The sequence below is a fragment of the Lissotriton vulgaris genome, chromosome 8 (assembly GCF_964263255.1).
Source record: "Lissotriton vulgaris chromosome 8, aLisVul1.2, whole genome shotgun sequence".
In the NCBI taxonomy this organism is placed as follows: Eukaryota; Metazoa; Chordata; class Amphibia; order Caudata; family Salamandridae; genus Lissotriton; species Lissotriton vulgaris.
Genome location: NC_141696.1, coordinates 1,178,031,377 through 1,178,055,538, shown reverse-complemented (window position 1 = coordinate 1,178,055,538; position 24,162 = coordinate 1,178,031,377). Strand labels below are relative to the sequence as shown.

At 47.6% G+C, this 24,162-nt stretch overlaps 1 protein-coding gene across 1 annotated transcript in view; it reads right to left on the bottom strand.

Moving 5' to 3' along the window:
- Positions 1 to 22,845: 22,845 nt before the first annotated feature.
- LOC147698454 (serine/threonine-protein kinase Nek5-like) overlaps positions 22,846 to 24,162 on the bottom strand; it is a 235,630-nt gene continuing 234,313 nt past the window's right edge. The window contains exon 13 of the mRNA XM_086936243.1: positions 22,846 to 23,563. Within this exon, the coding sequence (XP_086792369.1) occupies positions 23,269 to 23,563 (295 nt within the window). The 3' untranslated portion in view covers positions 22,846 to 23,268. The remainder of the gene's footprint in view (positions 23,564 to 24,162) is intronic.

The following is a 24,162-nucleotide window of genomic DNA, read 5'->3' as shown; positions in this document are numbered from 1 at the left end:
CTTTTGTCCCCGTTGTAATCCGTCGTGCCTATCTTCCTCCCCCACTGTTTCCCGAACTGTCGTTCGTGGATTATTGTCTGGAGATTCTTTTTCTGCAAACAGGGAAGAACAAGGTCTCTCTTTGCAGGGAGAGAAAGAGTAGGTAACGATAACTTTTCGTGCCCACTTATTCTCCCCACTGAATTGTTTTGATTGACCGATTATTCGGTATTGGTTCGTTTGAGGTATTCACCGCCGGCAAACAACGGAGAATAGAAATATTCTGCCTAGTCTTTGCCCGCCGTGATAAGATAGGTAGTGCAGACTTTTGTCCCCGTTGTAATCCGTCATGCCTATCTTCTCCCCACTGGTTGGTAGCCTGTTTAGCTCGGACCGCTTATTAGAGATGAACCATCCAGCTCCACTGGAGGGCACCCCTAATAAGGACATGTTCACTAAGTATGGACTAGTCGCTATAGCTTACACTAAACTATGGCATAAATATACGAAAAAGAACCCTGAAAGTCAGTGGCCACTGATAGGTTCCTTTAATGAAAATAAAATAAGAACATTAGAAATAGCGCTCCAGAAGAATAAGACCACGCCCACTATGCTCGACAGTATCGGCATGTGGCGCAAAGAAACGGAACAACGAAAGAAAAGAGAAGAAGCAAAAATAGGGAAAGAATTACGAAAGGCAGCCCACCTAGCCGCAAAGCAACTAGAAGAGGAAATAAAAGAAAGAAAAGAAGCTACACAAAACCAAGAATCAGGGTCAACAGGCCAATGCCCTGTTAGGACCCCCTCTGCACTCTACCCTGAATTGCCCTCCAAACAACGGACAAACGATGAGTTACTGCTAGGTCCCCCAATCATCTACATGCCCCCTCCATATGCTCCCAGCCAACAAAACCTGCAAGCCCCGAGTGTGAGTGAAAGTGACCCTAGTGCTAGTGCACCGGCCCTCACGGCCTCCGCACCAGCCACATTAACAACTTCGTCAGACGACCCCGAGGATAGCAAACAATCATCAGCCAGGCTAAGTAGGTTAAGCAAAGATGAGCGGGATGGGATAGACAAAATAGCAAAGACATTGGTAGAACGAAGGGAGAGCGAAGAATACACAATGAGCATATATAATTCACATGCCGACAGCCACAGACGGCATTTCATCTTGCGATTCAGCTACCACACCCTGAACGCGTATGAAGATAGGTATCAGAGTAAGGGTCCCGCTAAACTAACAACACTGTATAGGAAGATTGATGTTGGAGATGGGACCGAACGTGAGGCGACGGAGCTCTTCATGCAAATGCTTGAGGTCTTCCGCCACCTCGCGGAACAGAAACCAGAAGCCAAGGTTACGGTCCCTGAAACAACCTCGGCAGAAGTAGCCAATACTATGATGCCTATCAGAGAAGCGGCTCCTTACTGGATCCCGCCACGGGGCCAGGGAACGAGCGATGATATTAATAATGAAAATGCAAAGGGGAGGGTTGTGTACAATTGGGTTTACCAACCATGGGACCGACAGGATATCCTAACCTTCAAACAAACCCTGCCCGATTTAAGAAAGAACCCAACGGCATTTTATACCGAATTAGGCACAGCCCTGGGTTCGACAATAATGACTTTAGCGGACATTGACTTGTTCTTTGGGTTATGCCTGCCAGCTGATGTGTGGAAGCAAATCCGGAAGGCTGACCACACGGATCTGTTTGGACATACCTGGGACCAACTCGGTAAACTAGATAGACAGCGAGAGCCGGGGAGTAAACCAGTGAAAGACATACTGGAACTCCCAGACAAACTGGTCCAGAAGTTAAAAACACTGGTCCCGGAAAGAAAAGTAGACTGGTCGATAGTCACGGCCTGTCGACAGAAACCTCAGGAAGATGTGTCAGAATACTTCTCCCGATTCGAGACAGTGTTCTCCGACTACAGTGGCCAAGACATGACCACCGCAACCGGACAGCACCTGTTTGTGCAAAATTATGTAAAGGGACTAACACAAGAAGTCTCCCAAAAACTGCAGACGAGTGAGAGTAGTTGGGGGGCCTCCAAACCCGCAGCTATCCTTCAGATGGCTCAGTATTACGAGCACCAAAAGAATGAGAATGATAGGGCGTCCGAGAAAAAGAAGAAAGATTTAAAGGAAAGGGTAATGATAGCCCAGATACAGGGTATAGCGGTAGGACGGGAACACCAAAGGGGGAACTACCAATCAACCACCCCCAGAGATCTACCTCCTAAAGATCACACCCCAACATCCCACACTGGACGGAGAGACATTAGCAATGACCAATGCGCCTTCTGCAAAGGGTTCGGCCATTGGAAATCCCAGTGTCCGGTTTTGCTAGAAGTGAATAGAAATAGAGACTCCAGGGATGTGGCAGGTGGTCCGAGAAATAGAGTACAAGGACGAGGGAGCACCAACGACGCCAGCAATGACAGATCAGGGAGACTGAACACATTTGACCGTCCCCGGCAGAACCAATATCAGCTGTCCGAAGGTGAAAATGCCCCCGACTTTGCATAGGACTGCCAGGGGCAAGGGAGGGATCCAGTCGAGCTCTGTGTTGACCAGCAAGGTCCTTATGTCACCGCTAAGGTCCTGGGTACAGAGTCTCCATTCTTGGTAGACACTGGGGCGACACGTAGTGTGTTATCAAAACGACTGATTCCAAGGGCACCGTTGTCTGGCTCACACATAACGTCGATAGGTTTCGATGGAACGCCCTCCACTAACCCCCTGTCCGTACCTATTACCTTTGACCTAGAAAACAACACCACTGACGCGACATTTCTACTCTCCTCCAACTCCCCTGACTCCATTATGGGCATTGACTTACTGAAACATTTTCGAGCTACCATTAGGTGTTCCCCAGATGGAATACGAGTCATCCTGTACGACAACCCAGACATGCCCAGATCCCGCCCCCCACGACACATGTGCTCCATAACTGACGCTGACCTGTCCCTGCTTGACACCCTGCCTCCGTACCTGTGGGCCAAAAATGACTCTGATGTGGGGCGAATGATGATTGATCCTATTCACATAACTGTACGACAGGACGCTATGCTCCCGAAACTCCCGCAATATCGGATATCGCCAGAGGGTGAGAAGGCACTGGTAGCGATCATTCAGTCTCTGGTAGATGCAGGAGTGGTTGAAGAGGTGGTTAGCAACGTCTGCAACAGCCCAATCCTACCTATTGTTAAGAAGCAGGGTGAAGGAGATGAGAAAGCGTACCGCTTCATCATTGACTTACGAGAGATTAACAAAGTGGTTGTACCCCAATATCCTGTAGTCTCTGATATCACCACCATTCTGACCCTCATCCCGTCCACTGCCACCACCTTCTCTGTTATCGACCTTAAGAACGCGTTTTTCTCTATCCCCATTCATCCAGACAGCCGTTATCTCTTCGGCTTCACTTTAAAATCCCGCTCGTATCGATTTTGTAGAGCTCCCCAGGGGTACACTGAAAGTCCCAGCATTTACAGCCAGGCCCTCAAAAGACAGCTGGATGCCTTCCAGCTACCAGAGGGAGTGGTGTTGATCCAATATGTCGATGATATCCTTCTGGCGGCCGACACCAACCCGCTTGCAACGACAGCCACCGTCCAACTCCTACACTTTCTTGCAGAAAATGGCCATAAAGTCTCCAAAAAGAAGTTACAGTTCTGTCAGCCACAGGTGACTTACCTAGGCCATCTTCTGTCCAAAGAAGGGAGGAAACTTACACCCGACCGAATCCAAACCATCCTAGACACCCCCATCCCAAAAACACAAAAGCAGGTCCGCTCTTTGGTTGGCCTAACCTCTTTTTGCAGACAGTGGTTGCCTAATTACAGCCTCATTGTGAAACCATTACTTGCCCTGCTGACCAAAGATGTCCCCTCCCCGCTTCCTTGGACCGCTGAGTGTCAAGCCTCCTTTAAGGAATTACGGGATGCACTCTGCTCAGCGCCTGTCCTAGGAACCCCGGATTACTCCAAACCCTTCTCCCTCTTCACCCACGAAAGGGAGGGATGCGCATTGTCTGTCCTAACTCAATCAATTGGTCCTAAGCAGCGCCCTTGTGCCTACTTCTCCGCCACTCTTGATCCTGTAGCCAGAGCTTTGCCTGCCTGCCTTCGAGCAGTAGCCGCCGCTGCTGTCTCTATCCGTCAGAGCGAAGGAATTGTACTTTCCAACTCCCTCACAGTGCTAGTACCCCATGCAGTCGACACCCTCTTGAACCAGACCAAAACCCAACACCTGACTAGCGCACGACTGACAGGGTACGAGTTGACTCTGCTTGCACCCCACATCACACTAAAGAGATGCACGACTTTGAATCCTGCCACATTGTTACCCCTGCCTGAAAATGACCCCGACATTCCTCCCATCCACGACTGTGTGACCCTCACGGACGAACAAACTAGGAGTAGGGTTGACCTCCGAGACACTGCTTTTCCTGACCCCGATGGAGAGCTATGGGTAGACGGCTCATGCATCAAACTCCCATATGGCACCACTTCAGCTGCCTATGCAGTAACAACAGCCCGAACAGTAGTTGAGACAGCCTGCATCACACAACGATCTGCCCAGGCAGCAGAGCTGATAGCCCTCACCCGAGCATGCATCATAGCCGCAGGGACCACCACGAACGTATATACGGACAGCCAGTATGCCTTCGGAGTGGTCCACCATTTTGGGCTCCTGTGGAGGGAGAGGGGATTCCTGACGTCCCACGGCACCCCGATCCTCCACGGAGATCTAGTCTCCGCCCTGATTGAAGCAGTTCTCCTCCCCAAACGATTAGCGGTGATAAAATGTCAGGCACACAAAAGGGTGACAGACTTGGTCGGACAAGGGAATGCATTGGCCGACATCACTGCACGAACCACAGCTGAGAATAGGACGGTGACACGCATGTACATGACCAGGTCACAAGCAGAAACATGGAGTGACACAAGGATAATGATCAGAGACATACAGTCGGCCAGCACCCCTCACGAGCTAACTAAGTGGGAAAGGGTGGGTTTGAAGGATGAGGAGGGCTGCTGGCGAACGAAGGATGCAAGCAAATGGTTGCTGCCCGACTCATATCTGATTCCCATACTGACAATGGCTCACTCCCCCGCACACATAGGATCTGCACCCATGATCGAACTCATTTCCAAAGTCTGGCATAACGACAAAATCCCTGACTCAGCCAGACGCCTAGTTCAGCAGTGCCTTATCTGTCTGCAACACAACCCCGGGAAAGGAACTGTAGTACCCCGGGGAGGGTTTGGGACCCCCAATCACCCCTTCGAGGTCCTTCAGATGGACTACATCCAACTAGAGAGATGCCAAAGCTTGAAGTATGTACTAGTCATCGTGTGTGCCTTCAGCAAATGGGTAGAAGCCTATCCAACCCGTGACAACACTGCCATGACTACTGCCAAAGTACTACTGAAGGAATTCTTCCCTCGCTATGGCCTTTGTCGAATTTTATGGAGCGACAATGGCCCCCACTTCATAGCTGAGGTTATCCAATTAATCCTAAAGGGGTTGGGGGTGAAGCAACGATTTCATGCGGTCTTCCACCCCCAATCCGCCGGTCTGGTGGAACGCCATAATGCCACACTGAAGCTGAAATTGTCAAAAATAGTGGCCACCACTGGACTTAACTGGCCGGATGCCCTCCCACTGGCCTTGTTGTCGATGCGCTCCACTCCCACCAAGCACCATTTGACCCCCTACGAGGTCGTGTTTGGGCGACCGATGAATCTCTGGACTGCTCCCAAACCGACCTCCATTCATGACGTCCCAGACGTCCTACTATCTGATTATTTGTGCAAGTTAACTAAAACGTTGTCTGTCATTCATCAACAGGTGCAGCAGGCCATCCCCGATGCTTCCAGGGGCCCCGGCCATGACATCCAACCGGGAGATTTCGTATTGATACGAAATTTCCAGCGAACCAAGAGTCTGGAACCTCGGTGGACGGGCCCCTGGCAAGTGCTGATCACCACCCGAACGGCACTCCGAGTGGAGGGGAAGAAGCACTGGCTGCACGCGCATCATTGCCGGAAGGTCTCTGCAAACCTGGTCACGACAGAAAACGTCAGCGCCCAAGAAGAGCTCCTGAGCAAAGACCGACCGATATTGGACTGTTATCCCGATACTGAGGCACTCGAACTTGCAAAATTCTCTGATCCCACTGTGCCATCCAGAGAAGGGTATTTCCTGCGTCGAAAGGAGGGAGTTTCGGCTAAGTAGGCCACGGACTAAGTTAAATCTCAGAACGGTGACCTAAACCCAATCAAGGGTTGCCGGGAGAGAAGCTAAACGAAGTCTGTGGTTCTGCCCACTACCGAGCCCCTTGAAGGTGATGGAAGCGCCAGATAAGAAGATGATGGAAGCGCCAGATAAGAAGATGATGGAAGCAACAGGAAATACCCAATATAGAAATCCAAAGACTGACAACCTGCACAAATCAAAGACAATCGCACTCTTCATTGTCTTCCTCTTCTGCCTCCTCCTCATGACCTCCTTCTGGATTCTGGAGGAAAGCACACCGGCTCACGAGGCATTGCTACCTACTGCACAGCCAACACCCCTGAAAGAGCATCACCTAATCTCTCTGTCGCCTCAGCTCCGAGAAAGGCGCAGGGAATTCTGGAACAATTCCTTCGTGCAACTGTTGCATCAACACAACCTTGCTGCGAATGCTACGAACTGCTGGATCTGCGGGTTGCTCCCGCATGCCACTGGACACTCCATCCCCTTCATCCCTTCACCCTTCTCAGTTCACGGCTCTTGCCTCGCCTGGTTGATCCTCATGCAAGAGAGCCACAAGGACAACGCCACCTCCAGCCGGACAGTGTCACACTTCTACTCTGGGTTCTGGCTGAACAAAACAGGAAAGACCCCTGCTGCCCTGTGTCCTGCGCTCGCAGGCGCCACCTTCATCAAAGACATTCCAGCCAAAGAACGAGTCGAAGTACAGGTGCTCCACAATCCAGCCAGAACCACCTTCACTCATTCACTCATCTGCAAAAACAAACTACCGCCACTCTAACTGTGGCCCTGTCTGTTATCAATGTCACAGGTCTCGTGTGTCTCGAAGGCCAGGGAACGCAACTGGTGGGTCACAGCTCCTGCCGAATCACCAGAACATTGGACTCAGTTGACCCCCCTTCCTTTGTTGCTTCTCCGAACATGTACTTTGTGTGTGGCACCAAAGCTTACACCTGGCTCCCGAAGGGTTGGAAGGGTATCTGTTACATTGCCTTCGTTCTCCCACCCACATATGTAGCCCCTGCCAACCATCACCGGCAGAGGCGTGCAGACGACATTGGACAAGCCGACTCCACCGGAGCACAGTTCCTGGATGCAGCAAAGGGACTTGTTCCCCTGTGGGGCCCAATGGCAAACAGCCGTGCTATCCGACACCTGACCCAGGCAGTGGAAACAACGATCAACATCACGGCTGGCATCCTCGCCAACAACACTGCGGAGCTTCAGGCGGTCCGCCTTGTGACCCTTCAAAATCGTCTTGTCCTAGACGTGGTCCTAGCCGACCGAGGAGGAGCATGCCGCATCATCGGATCCAGCTGCTGCACCTACGTGCCAGACAACTCGCCTTCAGTCTACAAAGCCATTGAACACCTCCACAGACTGTCCTCAGAGGTTCACCAAGAACAGGAAGGATGGTCGCTTGGGAGCTGGTTTTGGGACTCTTTGAAGAATTGGGGTTGGAAGTTGTTTTCCTTCGTGCTGATACCTGTTGTGATATTATGTGGGTGTTGCTTGGGTATCCAATGTCTGCCACCTTTGTGCGGCCTTGTTTCTAACTGTATGTGCCCAAAGACTTTGGACTTCCGAAATGAGCACATGAGCCCCCTCTATGAAGTAGAAATACGTGGCCTTATGGGGATAAATCCGAACTGACAAGTTGGCGAGACATGTTAAAAGGGAGGACTGTGGAATTTTAGTTTGCGATCTGAACATCATCTGCGCCAGCTTGTCACCTATGTACTACGTGCACGGCAGCCATTTTAGATATCATGGTCTCCCTGTCCACGATCGATCACCAGCACGCCCCTCTGACCCAGCAAGCAGCCTCCGCGCACCCTGGCTCCCCCTCCCTCCCCCTCATGAGCATGACCCTTCTGCATGACCCTGTCCTTGGGAGTCACGCCAGCGCCTGACCAACACCTCCTCTCCTCCCATGAATGCCCCTCTGTTGATAAACCTCCCCTCTGCACTGGATTGTCCACGCAGCATGAATACCACTCCATTGATGGCCCCTCACCCCGTGTCCGACTGTCCACACAGGTCCGAGGCCATTGCCTAAGCCGGGAGATATCATTTACTGCCCCTTATTGTATGAGGTCGCTCTCCTTCAAAGGACCCTCTATTGATCCAGGCCTCCCCACCCCCCGTGATATGATCAGGCGCACACATCCTAAGACTCGACGGAACACTTAGCTGCGTGATGACCCCCTCCTCTTATCAGCTGGTTGAGGACCTCTATTGTGAAGGTATATGGGGGTGGGATTGACACGAGGATTACGGGGATGTCTTTTCCTTTATGCTACAAATGTTCTGATTGTAATAAAGAAAGGTCACATGCCATAAACCAGTGTATAAGAGGCCAGGCCTCCGAGAGGCTGTTAGAGCACCTCGAGACGATACCTTGTTGTCTGATCTGATGTGTTCTGCTCCGTCGGAATAAACTTCTGTTTCCTGCCTTCTGGTCTCCGGCGCCTGCCTCATTGCTTGATAAACTTGAATGGTACAAGGGCGGTTAGCGCCGGGCAAATCTTGAGAAAGGTCCTAGCCCTACCTTTTTCCACAGGCCTTCAATCATAGCTTTGCCGAGTTTTGCCCGTACCTCCGGAGGGCATTCTGGCAGCAAGTCCGCGACCGTATCCCACAGAGAGTGGGTGTAGCGGCCCAAGAGGCACGCGTGTTGCAAGAACGCAGTCCCAGACTCAGGGATGAGAAGACCTTCTTTCCATACTGGTCGTACCTCTTGGATTTCCGGTCGGGCGGGGCCGACGGGAATGCGGTCTGGGAAGTCGAGGCCTGGATCATCAGACTCTCAGGGGTGGGATGGGTGGACAGGAACTTGGGGTCATCCGTACATGGACGATGGCGTCTGGCCACGTTCCTATCAACAGGCGAACCTGAAGCGGGCCTGGACCACGTGCCCAGAAGAACGTCAGTCAAGGCCTCGTTGAACGGCAGCAGTGGCTCCTGTGGGCATGACTGCGGTTTGAGGACATCAGTGAGGATATTAGTCCTCACGGCCGCGACGGGGAGCTCAAGGTGTAAGGCCTTGGCAGCCCTCATCAACACCACTGAATAAGCTGCCCCCTCCTCCGAAGCCACGGTAGGAGGCAAGACAAAGCCAGGGTTAGGGGATTCATCTAGCCCACCGGCGTCACCCAAGTCACCTGTCCAGTCCACATTGTACTGACATTCGCGTGTCAGAGGGTCCTCAGACCCCTCCCAATCCTCTCCGTAATCTACATCCTCACCATACTCGGAATCAACAATGTAGACCGGCTCCCCGGGGTCCACAGGCCCCATCGGCATCGGACTCGGCGTCGGGCGACGCCGGTCCAACTCCACGTCCGGAGTCGGAGAGGGTATGGGGGCGGCGCCGCCCGGGGACGGCGTCGGGGGCAACCCCGATGGGATTGGCGCCGGAGAGGTCGGCTGGCCAGCCGGCGTCGATCCAGAAGGCCCCTGTGGCGCCGGGGCCGGAGCCGTCGGCGGCGCCGGGGCCGGAGCACCCGGCGGCGTCGAGGCAGGAGCACCCGACCCGCTAGGGCCTCCGGACGGGGCCACAGGGCCCGAAGGCGCCGTAGGCCCCGTCGGAGAAGACAGATTCCTCATGGCCATGAGGAACTCCTCTATCTCCTCAGGCGTCGCACCTTGCCCAGGGACCGTAGGGTATGGAGCAGGCCGCGCCGGCGGCTCACGCGGAGCCGCAGGGGTGGGGCCACCCGAACCCCCGGCCGCATCGCGCGAGCGTCGGGGGGAGTCGGGGGTACGATAACGACACCCCGACTTCTTGTGTTTCCTACCTGAGGAACCGGAGGAATGGTGACGACTTCCGGAGCGTTCGTGGCGGCTCCGCGACCGCTCCCTCGACCGCTCCCTCGACCTCCGGCCGGACCGGGACCTCTCTCGACGCGGGGCCGACACCCGCAGCCTGAGCAGCTTGCGGGACCGCTCCCGCCTAGCTTTACTCATCAGAGCTCGGCAATCGACACAGGCGTCCACGTCGTGGTCGGGGCCCAGGCATCGGAGGCAGAGTCGGTGATGGTCCGTGACCGACATCGTGCGATCGCAGTCATCACAATTCTTAAAACCAGGCATCCTACCGGCACCGTAAAGATAGATCAAAAGATCAAAAAACTTTGGTCAAAAAGAGACCGGAGTACTGCACTTCTCGGATCTGCGCTAACTGCCGCGGAAAAAAGAAGAACTGACGTCAGCGCGCGGAGGCGGCGTCTATATACTCCAGCGACGTCATCACGGCGCACGATGCCGACGACGGACGCGGAGCCTCAGGGGACGCCTGCAGACGACGCCTACCGACGCGCAGGGGTACTGCTACGCAAAAGTTTCCGGATCCAGACTGACGCCTGGGGATATTCTAAGGTAAGGAATCTAATACTAACCTGTTTCTTTCAGATGGGCTAGGCATAGTGTAGTCCCCCCTTTGACAGAGGGCAAACACCAGTCTGTTTTAGCAGAACATATTGTACTTGTAACTTTTAATGCAGAAGAACTTTGAAAAATGAAAGGCACTGTTGCATTATAAGAGCCTCCTCTCCATTGCAGGCTCTCAAGCATTCAAGTTAAATTGCTACCATACTGGGGTTTTTCATCCCACAAATACATTATTTAATTTCTGCTATAGAACCAGAACACCTTATTTTCTGCAGCGCCTGAATCCCATCAGCTAATTAGTTCAGGGGCTAAAATTGTCCTGTGAAGGTCTGCAAAGCACCATGACTGTCCAAAGATGTTTGGAAGTTCAACTCCCAGATGATTCACCCAGTGGCGGCCGCCGCCTATCTAGGGTGGGGGAGCGGGGGTTGTGGTTGGGTAATAATACAAAATAACACTTGCTTGCTGCCATGCTCCCGGCCGCCCGTTTCTTTTTTGACCCAGCCCGGATATGGGTGGGCCTCAGAGCACAGGCTCCACACCCAATCCAGACGCTGCTCTTACAGCAGGAAAGCCGTGCCAGGATTGGTCTGAGCGGCCTTGTTTGCCACTCAGACAGTGCCTTGGAGCCTGTGGCTTTTCTCCAACCTTGCTGAGCAACACAGCTGGGTTGGAGAAACATAAGTGTGCATGTCTAATTGCACACGGTATGGCCGGCCCGCGCCATACCCATTGTGCGGCTCAGAGAGCAATAAATAAAATCATAATAACATTGTGTTATTAGCATTTTATTTATGATCTGCTAGCTCTGGGCAGTGGGGCGACGCTTCTCTGCCATTATGGAGCGGCCACCCCTGGATTCACCCGGGTCCACGACTTATTCATACCAAAGCTGCAGTTGGCCCATTAAAATAGTTTCCAATTTGGTACTAGATATTTAAGAAACACATGCCAATGTCACCAGTCCTTCAGACCACAGGATTTAAATTCAATTTATAATACCTATTACCTTAGATTTTCTACATCAATTTTAGGCTTATTCCTCATTAGATAAAAGTGCCCGCCTTGTCATATGGAATATTATCACCCACCTCCTTCCTACATGAATCTTGAGGCTAGATTTAATAAAAAAATGCCCACCTCAGTACAGCAAAAAAAAGTTGCAGCTCTGTGTTGCGTCACCTAGAAAGAGACGAACTGCATCATATCTTCAAAGAAATAGTGCAATTCTACTTTCTCTATGTGCGGGTGCACTTTGTATTGCCTAGCGCTAACACAGGCATTTTTGCCCCATTCTGCAACAGTGTCTGGCTTGTGATCAGGATAGTTTGTTTGCACCGAAAATATCTTTTTGTGGGCATTTCCTCTTTGATGGGTGCTGCACATTGCAGCACAGATGCAAAGAGGAAATAACCAGAGAATTAAATATATTAATGCTTGCTATGCTAGCACCAGGAAAGCACAGGATTGTAGGGCAAATCCATAAGCCTTTGTACATATGGGCTTGTGTCAAAATGTACCACTCATGAACCACCTCACTGAAGCAAAGTAATGCCAGGCAGCGCAATGCCCTGCGCTGCTTTCTTTTATTGTTATAAAGCAGCACAAACAGATACTTGCCTTTCTTTGTAAATACTGAAAGGATTTTGCGTTGAATCTTTTTAAAAAAAGTAACACAAAACCTGTGCAAATATGGGCCTTAGTTTTTCTGAAGATAGTTGCCGATACCTCCTTGACGTCTAGGGTTTTAAACAAATAAACATTCGCAGATTGTTTTAACATCAGATATCAAATTTCAAAACGTTTTCAACGTTAATGTGACAAACTACAAGGATCTGCAGATGTCTCACAAAAACAGTACTGATGGTAGCACACCACAATGGACCCCTAACACCAAGCACCTTCAGACAGGGCAATGGTATGAAGAGGACAGGGAGGAACAAAGAATGGTCGGGAACCATAGGTTAAACGTGTACTAAAGCTATTCTTAGACACTAATAAAAGGATGAGAATCGACAAAGTAGAGAGGTCAGAAGCATAATGGAATACACCCCTAATACGATTACTGAGAGCCCACCAGAATCCACAGAAATCGCTACAAGTAACCCCATCTCTGGGGCCAGTCACAAAAAAATCACCAGACATAGGGATAAATGTTAACCGCTGGCCCAGCCGTCCTCTCTTATACCTTGAAAGGAACCGCTGTTACTCCAGTACCCTCAAGGTACAGTTAGATGAACGGCCTCCGTAGATTCTGACAGGCGTTCACCAAACTTTTATATATTTTTGTTTTTCAGAAACACAATCCCAAAGTGGGTGTTTGTATTTGAAAATAAATACTAATGACCCCCACTCCCTGGAGGTTTCCTCCTGGGTGTGGGGTCATGATTTGTTTTCTCCTGTTCTTCCTGATGGTAAAGGATAGAAATAAAGGACATTACACCGTCCCTAAATAGGATGGGCAGTGTAATGCCCTTACTCTGAGAACCCCTACTTCATCTCACAGTTGGATGACGCTTTCCATCTACAGAGAAAAGGACAGCTCCATCAGTGGAAAGCTCAGGGCTCCATGTCCTTACATGAGGTGGACAAGCCAAGCGTTTGGCGGACAGGGTACTCCATTGCATTTGTGATGGAGTACCTTATCTGTCCAGCTCTGAATCACAAATAGTCACAGGTAAACCCTAGGATCCAAAGACACAGTCACCAATGACCCTTGTTGAACCCACATCCAAAGCATTAACCCAAATGTGTGCCAAGCAAAATATTCTTAGTCCAAGAAAAGAGAACACACTCTGCACCTCCACGAAAAAGGCTCTCCAAAGTTGATGCCTGTCTAAACCAAACAGTTGTAGATTCCGGGGATGCTTGTTCTTCTTATTCCTTTAGCAGGCCACACAGCCTCGCTGCTGATGTATGACGCCTGCCTCAGAATAGGTGTTCCCTAGGGCTGCAATGTTTTTGTCTTCCCCTCTGTCCTTCATGGGCAAATACACTGGGTGTTATGTTGTTTCTGCCTGACCCGAAAAAATAGCCCCTGAATTAGACCCGCTGCCTGACTCCTCAATCGTGATGAGCACAGCCCTGAGCTGGATGGACATTTGTGAATCTTAGGTCATTCTAGCCAAATAACCACTTTCACCCATTTAGCTGTTCATAAAATTCACATTCTTATTTTAAAGGAGATTTATTAATTTTGCACTAATATACTTGCAGTGTTTGCATTTCCTCTAAAGTAATATTGAACTTGAGAGAGGTATATACTTTATGCAGTTCTAGGATATTTCACCTTGGAAGTTTAATCGATGCACAGAACACTCCTATGCCCATTCACAAGTAAAATACTTATCTATTTTTGTAATCATTTGTTTATGGGCTCCCTTTCTCCTACCACTCCTCTATACCACCATGTTTCATGGGTCACCTTCAGCGTGATCTCTGTTGGTGTTCTATAAGGATGAGCTATTCACAGAAGAAGCGGTGATCAGCTTCCGCAGCCTGACCCCATGTTGTAGCACATGTCCTCGTTTGTTTTCTATTTTTTTTTCTATGAGAGTAGCCCTGATGCCTCTGTACTTGTTTACGGGTGGTACTTCTCACTCATACGCCTGCATCTCTCTTCCTTTTTTGTTTTCTCTACAAGCAATTGTTACAATGTGATGTGTAAATCCATGGCGCAGGGCAGGCAGATAAATGCCTGGCACCATGACATTGGCACCTGTAAGTCCACCTACCACTGCAGATTGTTCACATATTTAGCCTATTTTAAGCTACATCTCAGAATATGGTCATCATTAATATTGTAAGAAAAACGTTGACACAAAAAAGTAATAAAATCATGTAATTCAGGAAGTTCATCCATTGACCCGAATATATGGTTGATAATTGTCAATTGTTAACTTTTCCAAAAGGAAAAAAATAGCTACACGTACCTTTTTAGATTATATCATAAATAAATTCTCAATATCGTATATGAATACGAAACTATGACTACAATTGATTCAAATAGAAATATTTTCAAAACTCCACAATGTGGAATATGCTCAATTGTTATCAGTCATAAACAAAGGAATATGAATGATGTTTAATATACTGATTGTAACAAAACCCAAAGAGCGCCAAAACAAAATCAGGTGCGATTCAAAGTCTTTTTGAAAATTATTTTAAAACTCCCCTATTTAAGGAAATTCATAATATTTAGATAAATCATAGCAGTCCATATTAAAAATTTGGATTCAACCAGCTACCTCAGTATTGATAATAACTCGGAAAATTAATTCATTGGAGAATCTGACAATCTTAATTTAACTTCACCTTACTCGACAATGAACTTTCATGATATGCTTTATCTTTTAATCAGGTATAATACATTTTATTTAAGTGGTATACAGGAAATGCACTGGCTCATGCCATGGCTTGAACACTTTGATCCTCAGGAGTCAAAGCAACTACACCAAGAAATAAATATATATCAATTGGACACAACAGTGATGTTGAACTTTACATAAATGCTGTTTATTAAGAGTGATCCAACAAAATATATCTCACCAAAAATAAGGGGCACTACTTAGAATAAATAGTATGCACTAGCTCTGTAATCAACAAGTAGGTTTTCTCTCCCATATGCAATAGCTATGCAGTAGATCACCACTTTCTGGATGGATGTGCTAAATAGACTCGATTGGTTAATTAAAACGATCTAATGGTCGTGGCATGAAGTGGTCAAAAGATGCCATATCCCAATTCTGAAGTTGTCAAATGTAATGCAAGACTTTTCTAACAGTCATGATGGTGGCAGGGTAATTTTTGCTTAAAACAGTGTTGAAAAATGGAGCAGGTCAGGGCGTCACTGTTTGTTGTGATCTCATTATGGGTGTTATAAGACAATAGACTGCTTGACTGATGGCAACAGAAATAACAGCTCAACGATGTTGTGTCCTTCTAACATTAATGAGATAAGTTGGTTATACTTGCCCTCAAGGAAGCAATATGCATCTATCTAAGCAAGAAGGTGGCATCCTTTTCTGATACAGACCGACGAGAGAGATTAACTGGAGTGGTTACTTCCAGAAGTGACAGAGAACCCAGAAAATGAAAACAGAGGGAGACTTTTAAAAACGATCGGCAGTGTAATATGTCTGTTTAAGTGATTGGTCCAGAATCAATAAACAATTAGTAAATTCCTGACAGGGAATGGCATTGTCCAGTACTCATAAGCCCTTTTAACTGAAAATTAAAATGGCAGATAGCCCAAATAGCAACAACTTAAATGAAATGAAATTAAACTTCCACCTAAAAGACCAAGAGATGGTCACTTGGGTATTTGAACATGTTTTGGTGGATTTAAATGTATAAAGCATCCGTGCTTAGTCATCAATCAGCCTTCTGAAAACCCAGTAGACACCCCACATAAATGAAGGTCAAAGGAAAATAATGAAGGTGCCAACAAATTATTTTAGAATAAACCCAGAGGTTTGGTACATGTGTAAATATGAAGTGGTGTACTATCAGGAAAAGAAACAATGCCTCAGCTATCCACACTGGTTTTTAATGTTTATGTCTATCTTTTGCAGAGATATTGCAATAATCCCAATTGTCCTCTCCTAATTTGGGCAGCAAGTGTATCCCAGCTCTGCATTATGCAGAAGGCACCATATTGTGTGATCACACAGTTGTGGACTTACGACAATCAATTAATTGTAGACTTACTGTGCTAGAATTGCCATAGATTTTAATAGATACAAAGAAATAAAGATCTTCACATATGCGGCTTGTACTAACAAGAAGAAAAACGTGAGAAGATACGGTCCGGGTTTAGTCTTTGACAGATGGAGTCGATTCTACCGGGATGTATGAGGACACTACCTCACTCATGCTGATGATACTCCAGCCAACACATTTAGAGATACTTTCGCCCCAGTGGTGTCAGCTTTGTACCTTGAAAGAATGCCTCATCACATTGGTTCCTTTCAATGTCCTAGAATGCCCCCCTACCCCACACCCGGGCAGTTTTCTTCCATGTTGTGGGGAGTCATTCTAGTTTTTTTCCTGTCCCTTACCACCAGGTTTTTCCTAGCAGTGATGGACAAGAAAAACAAAATTCACCATGCCCCCTAATTAGGGCAATTGCTGTATTGTTTCTCCTCTAACAGCCCCTACTTCATTTGGACTGTCAGAGGAAGTATTCTGTTGACTGAGCCAATGTGACTATGTTAATGGATTACTTAAGGTCTATTCGTCTCTAAATAAGGGCACACAGACTTTGGCAGGGTACAACGTGAAGGATTCCCCTCCTTGCCAAACTCACAATCCTAATTATATCTAGGGGTATATTTTGATTCTAGACAACCCTGCGCCCAATGTCCCAAATCATGGGCAGACATTTTGTAGTAGTAGCGAATTCCCTGAGTAAGTTGAATCACGAATATGGTGAAAGTGCAATTATTCCCAGAGAAAAAGTGTAAACAGCTAAGGTGGTCCCCAGTCCTCAAATGAACACACAATTTTGAGTCCTATAAAATATAAATATATGGCCTCTTACTTAAAATAGCTGAACTAGCAAAGTGACGGAAGTATAGACCCCATACATAAAATAATTTAAAATATAATAGCACAATAATAGAACAATATCTAAAATATTTGTCAAGTTTCTAAAAAGAGAAATGCCATGCAGAAACATCCATCAGTCTAACTGCATAAGATATTTTGGGATTTTTTGAGTAAGTCATTACCCTAGAAGTCTCAGGTTCTATACAAATATCTTGGCATTACCAGATTTTGAATCCCATGTTACTAAAGGTGGAAGTTAATGTGAATTCCAAACTGAACAACAATTCCCCAACATAATTATTATCTGTTAACAACTAGTCCAGAATTCTGCCCTCGGGGGTAATCACACTAATCATGTCAGGGAGTGCTTTCAATCGCAGCCATTGACTAGAAAGGTAGGGTCTCGTGGACACATTCCTGGTCAATGAGCCTTCAGGCCTGGGTTCTAATCTGGGAAAGGTAAGTGTATTTCAGATATATAACCATGCAGCTCTTTGTATTGTGCCTCATGTTCCATGGACTACTGCTTTATTAAGAATGGTCAGTTTCATGCACTCCAATGCCTTGAACTCAGTATTACATAGCAAACAAAATATTAATTTTGACTATAATATATGCTCAATGGCAGCTGCGTTCACACATTAATCAAAGAAAAGTGTGACCATCCAGCAGTGTCTGCAATTTTTAAAAACTCTCATGTTATGTTATGTTATAGGTGTTTGTATAGCGCACGGCTGCCCCAGCCAAGGGGCGTCCCGGCGCGAGCTGTCTGTATCCAAAGGAGACTGCTGAAGATGTAGACTGTAGGTGACACAACATAACTAACAGAAGAGGTGAGTTTTTATGGCTTTTCTGAAGGATAGAAGATCCTTCATCTCACGAATCTGGGCTGGGTAGTCCATTCCAGAGCTTGGCCGCTAGGTATCTAAATGAGCGACCGCCCATTCGACTTAATTTAATGCGGGGAATAGTGGCCAGGTTCTGTCCCTCCGACCGTAAAGTGCGTCGAGGAACGTAGGATGAGAGGAGTGGACATAGCATGGGGGGGAAGCAAGTTTCAGAATTTTAAAAGCAAGGCATAAGGTTTTAAAATGGATCCTCTTTTCTACAGGGAGCCAATGTAGACTCTTGAGGGTAGTAGTGACAGATTTGTGACGCGGAAGACCTGTCAGAGCTGTTGCGGCGGCATTTTGAACTCGCTGTAGTCTGGCTTTCTCGGCTACGTTAGTTCCCAGCAGCAAGGAGCTAGCGTAGTCCAACCGCGAGAGAATTGCTGATTGTACCACCAATTGGCGGGTATGGTGGTCAAAGTATTTTAAAATAGGCCGTAGGTTTCGTAAAATACCAAAACATGTGGCAGCCACTTTTTTAGTATGATGGGTAAAGTTCAAGGCAGAGTCCACCCATACTCAATTTTTGGGCACAGGTGGTTGATCCAGAGTCTCAGGCCACCAATTATTTCCCCAGGCTGTTGTATCTTTACCTAGCAGCAGGACCTCCGTCTTGCCGGCATTGAGTTGGAGGTAGTTTGATGACATCCAGCTGGTGATATCTGCGAGAGTCTGTTTAAAATTCTGCACACTCAGGCCGCTCTCGTCTTTTAGTGCTACCACCAGCTGGGTATCATCGGCGTAGGACACCAGTGAAAGCCCGCACTTCCTGGCTACCTCTGCCAGAGGAAGGACATAAACGTTGAACAGGGTGGGGCTGAGGGCAGACCCCTGAGGTACTCCCTGTTCAACGGGACATTCCTTGGAGAGATACGGTGGAATAGAGACCCTAAAAGATCTATCTGACAGGAAAGCCTTGAACCAGCTAAGAGCCATCTAATCATTGCCTAGTTTCAAATTGCCTTAAAAAAGTGCAGATATAAGTAGCTGGTACCCTAATTGCTATGTTTACCCTAAATGGCTAAGGGTATGCCCAGATGTGGATCCCTTGCTCGCTGTGCCACTGAATTCAAGCCAGCCTGGCTGATTAGGGGGGATACCCTGAAACCAGTGCCAGGATGCTTGTTTCTGGCTGACGGAGGACTTAGCCAGGCAGTTTGGACTGGACTATTTCAATGGGGAGCAGGGTCAAGACTGCTTTGCATATGGCTGGCTCCAAACTGGGGTGGCATGGTGAACAAATGAACAATGGATTTAACACGGATCTCTTGCCTAGGTTTGAGAGTTTGAAATGTTTCAGCATTCAGTTCATGATCTTGTTGTGTTTGCTATGTTTGCCCTAAGTGGCCAAGGGTATGCCCAGATGTGGGTCCCATGCTCGCTGTGCCACTGGATTCAAGCTAGCCAGGCTGATGAGGCCTGATACCCTGAAACCGGTCCCAGGATACTTGTTTCTGGTCCAGGGAGTACCTAGCCTGGCAATTCGGGCGGGACTGTTCCCATGGGGAGCAGGGTCAAGACTGATTTACATATGGCTGGCTCTAAACTAGGGTGGCATGGTGAGCAAAAGAATGATGGATTTAACCCAGATCTCTTGACTGGTGGTGAGTGTTTGAAAATTTTCAGCACTCAGTCCATCATCTTGCGTTTGCTATGTTCGCCCCAAGTGGCCAATGGTATGTCCATGCGAGGGCCCCTTGCTTGCTGTGCTATTGGATTCAAGCTAGACTGGCTCATGAGGGGAGATACCCCGGAAACAGTCTCTGGAGGCTTGTTTCCAGTCCAGGGAGGACCTGACCTGGCAGTTCGGGCTGGACTATTCCCATGAGGATTGGGTCAAGACTGCTTTGCATATGGGTGATTTGTGTACCTCGCCTACTTTGGAGATGGGGAAAAATAATGGAAATAATATAGGGGCAAATTAATAATTTACTATTGATTTCTGTGACCTACTTGTTTTTTCAAACCAGTATATATACGTTGTAGCACTTCGTCCATCATCTTGTGTTTGCTACCTTAATAACATCAATACAAAAACCTATGGTTGTGAATGGAACCCAGTCACTTGAGGTTCATAATATATTCTGGACGTATCTACTTTGTTTTTATTCTTATTGCTTTTCTTGGCTAGTACTTCGGGATGCTTTAGTAAATATTTTATGCTATTTGACGCACTTTAAGTGTCTTAGAATGGCAACAGTACTACACTGTATTTATGTACAACACTAGGAAATTAGGCAGCGTAGCAGTGGCAACAGAGTCGGATGCATAGCCCAGAGCCCTTACACCACTGGACTGCGGGTGCTAGTATCCTGCATCATCCGTCCCAGCCCAACCTCTCCTTGCAGTTGACTGGGGGCGATGGGGAGTGCTCGTGAGGAGCCGCAGAGGCCAGAGATGGGCAGTTGGGGCCACATTTCAGGAGCCACCTGTGGAGCGGTTGTACCTGGAACAAGCTCGGAGTCTGGTGCAGCTCAGGGAGGAATATAGGCTGCTTGTTCATCAGGAGGCAAGGAAACTTTATAGGGCACGGCAGAGTAGAATAGTGATGATTGCTCAGACCTTTGCGTGCTACCTCAGCGCTCTTTATACTTCCAGCCTCTCTGAGGAGGTGGTGGAGGGTATGCAAGGTTTTGTGAGTGACCTCCCAGTGCCTTAACTGAGTAGGGAAGCTAGGGATTCTCTTGAGGTCGTGATCACAGAGAGAAAAAGTCCTGAAGCCCTAGCCCAAATCGAAAGTGGGAAGGTCCTTGGTCCCACTGGCTTCCCCCCGCTGTTTTTCAAAAGTGTTAAGAGTAGGGTGATCAAGCCTTTGCATTCTCTGTACTGCGAGGCTCAGATGAGGTGTGAACTTCCCCAGGACCCTGGATTTTCTGCAAGCGCAGATAGTGTTGTTTCAAAATCCCAGGAAGCCCCCAGAGAATTGTGCCTTGCACAGGCCTATTCCTCTTCTAAATGTGGAAAGTAAACTTGCTAAAGTTTTGTTGAATTGCTTATCGCAGGTGATAGATGTCGTAGTGGCACATAATCAGGATTCATGCAGCATAGATCTATGCGTCACAATCTCTAGCGGCTCTTCGGCTGTCTGGCCAGGTGACTCCACATACAGAGGCTGGCGCTTCTCTTTGCATTGGATGCTGAGAAGGCATTTGATTCCTGGGACTGGCTCTATCTGCAGGTTCTTCTTGACTGTATGGGCTTCGGCCCGTGTATCGGGCATGGGTGAGCCTCCTTCACCATGGGCCGACAGACAGGGTGTGGCTGAATGGCTTGCAGTCAGAGGAAAATAAATTGGGTAGGGGCACCCGACAGGGTTGCCCCTCTCTCTGTTGCTCTTTGCGGTGGCGATTGAGCTGCTGGCGAATTGGGTTCGGCGGGACATAGTGTTGCAGGATCTCCTCTGGGATGGTGACTGGGAGGATGTGATCTCCCTGTATGTGGACAATGTCCTGCACTACCTAGCAAATGTGGATTGCTCCTTACCGAGTGTCATGGAGATCCTGCAAATCTTCAGTTTCTTCTTCAGCATAGCTATTAACTGGGGTAAGTCCAGAGCATACCCATTGTCCCGTTGGGCGCCTCAGAGCTACTGGTTCCAGCTGTTAGTATGGGCTGACCTTGGGTTCATTTACCTGGAAAATTACGTGACAGAAGACCGTAATCTGTTTTATGATAAAAATACAGGACGGATATTGCAGGAACTTCCACAGGGATGTGGAACACTTGTGTCACCTCCCTCTGCCCCTGCTGGGCAGGGTAGCCTTGTATAAGATGATCTATCTTCTTTTATTTGGTGCAGAATTCATTTTTAGAGATCCCCGATCATTTCTTATGAAGGGTGGAGGCAGAGGTTAGGGAAATTTCCTGGGATGGTGGTGCCTGAGGATCACTCTTAGAACACTGACGAGGAGTCAGTCGGAAGGGGGCATTGCCCTGCTGGATCTATAACTGTACTACTGGGCCGCTCACCTGCTGTTGGTCAATAACTGGACCTTTGCGCATCAGAGGGAGTCAGCCCTGATGGCCTACAGGTGGCCGCTGGAGCCCCATGGGATCACACGGTGAATCTACGGGGCATGGACAGTAACCACCCTCCTGAAACTGACCGTCTTGGTGGTTTGAGCTTGTGACACACAGGCTGGAATGGGCGGGTTGTTTGACATTGGAGACACCGCTGTGGGACACGGGTACGATGGCGGGGCCGCAAAGGGTGTCGGGCCACCGGTGCTGATATATGATCGGCATCTTCAAAGTGGGTGATCTCTGGAGAGGCAAAGGGTGGCTGACGCTCATGGACGTTCAAATCCAGAATTAAATGCCTTTGGGGTGGACTGGGAAGGGAGGGGTTCATTTTTATGATATCTACTGATTAGGTCCATCTTGACTCGGCGGATCCCCTGCCCTTACGATATAGAGGACAAAAGCCCATTGAAGTATCAGGCACTGGTCACCCGCTATGCAGGCATGCTATATTGCGCAGATGTATTCCACACTTCTCAGCAACAGCCAGGCCTGTTACAGAGGCTGCAACCCCCACTCAGAGGACAATGAGTGGGGGTATATTGTAAATGCCCCATGAAGGTTGCTATCCGGATGGGGTTCTGGCTCATTCATTTGAAGCTTCTACACCAGGCATACTATGCGCGTACTCAGCTCTGCGTTAAGGAGAATGAGTGACACGAACTGCTGCCCGAGGGGCTGTGGACAGTAAGAAACACTGCTCCATACACTCTGGCGTTTTTCCGGAGTGAGGGCCTTCTGGGATGGAATCCTCGACTTTCTGAACTGAGTGTTAACTGCCTTTAATCTGATTTCAGGCTGACTCTGTGACTTGCCGTTTCATATGTATCTGTGTGCTGCAGCAAGCTGGGGGTTTGGTTGCTCCATGTATCATTTTACATACTGTTTGCTTGTGAGAAAATACAATAAAAAGATTTTTTTAAACACTGGGAAATGTAGGTTTGTACTTTTTTAACACTCACATCTTTGTAAGCCACACATCTTCTGTTTGTGGATTTCACACCACCCACCTATCAGCTGACATAGAAATGCTTCACAGCATTATTACACAGTGAATATTTTACCCCAAACACATTGGCTAGGTACAACTTTCAAAAATGTTTCTTCCTTTAAAAAAGAAAGAGAAACCACTGTGTAATATATAATCAAATCCCTCCATTTCTATTCAACGGCACAGATGCGAGATGAAGCAGAGTTATTTTGTAAATTTGCCCCAGTTGTTAACGGTATTTTGATGGGTATGGCCTCATTCTTTTCTTCTTGTAACATGTCCTCTTTTTGCACTTTTTCTTCTGGGGAATTTGGGAAATTCTGCTTTTCTCTAGACTTCTGCTCTTCTAGGCATATCTCTTCTGTTTTTACTTCGTCGTTCAATATCTCTTCTTTGGGAAGTATAACTTGTTCCAAAGACTCCACCAACGCTTCTCTCAGTTCGTCATCAGAGTCTTCAAAATTTCTGAAGAAAAGAACAATGATAATCAAAGCAGTTAAAACTGAACTACTCTTACCAAAATACCAAGAATTCTTTGTAAAAGGATTTTGCAATCATTGTTTTAAAATATTATGTTATCAATTCGGTTATATATTTGAGATTTTGTAAGTTTAGTTTAAATAAGAAGGGGTCAAACTCTGTATTATTAAGGATGCTGTTGATTCCAATAGCTATATTACAATTCAATACCATAAAGAAAAAAAATAACATAACTTGATAGAACTGTACAGAACAATAGATTGACTGAACGTTCTATGTATGGTAATGCATGAATTTGTAAATGGGATTTTAGTATAACAAGTCACCGTCATGAAATATATAATTATCTTGATTGACTAGACTATTAACTTACATTAACAAAATATTACAAAATCAGCTTAACATAGGAGATAATGCGATGATATAGGTCAGAAGGAACATTGAATTTATTTTGAAAAATGCTTTCAGAATTAAGGCACCTCTCACAAGAGCTAGCTTTCATACAATCCCTCTCTCACTCCAAATTATACATGTTCAAATAAATTGGATGTTAAGGTTATCAGTGACAGAGGAAGGTTAACGCT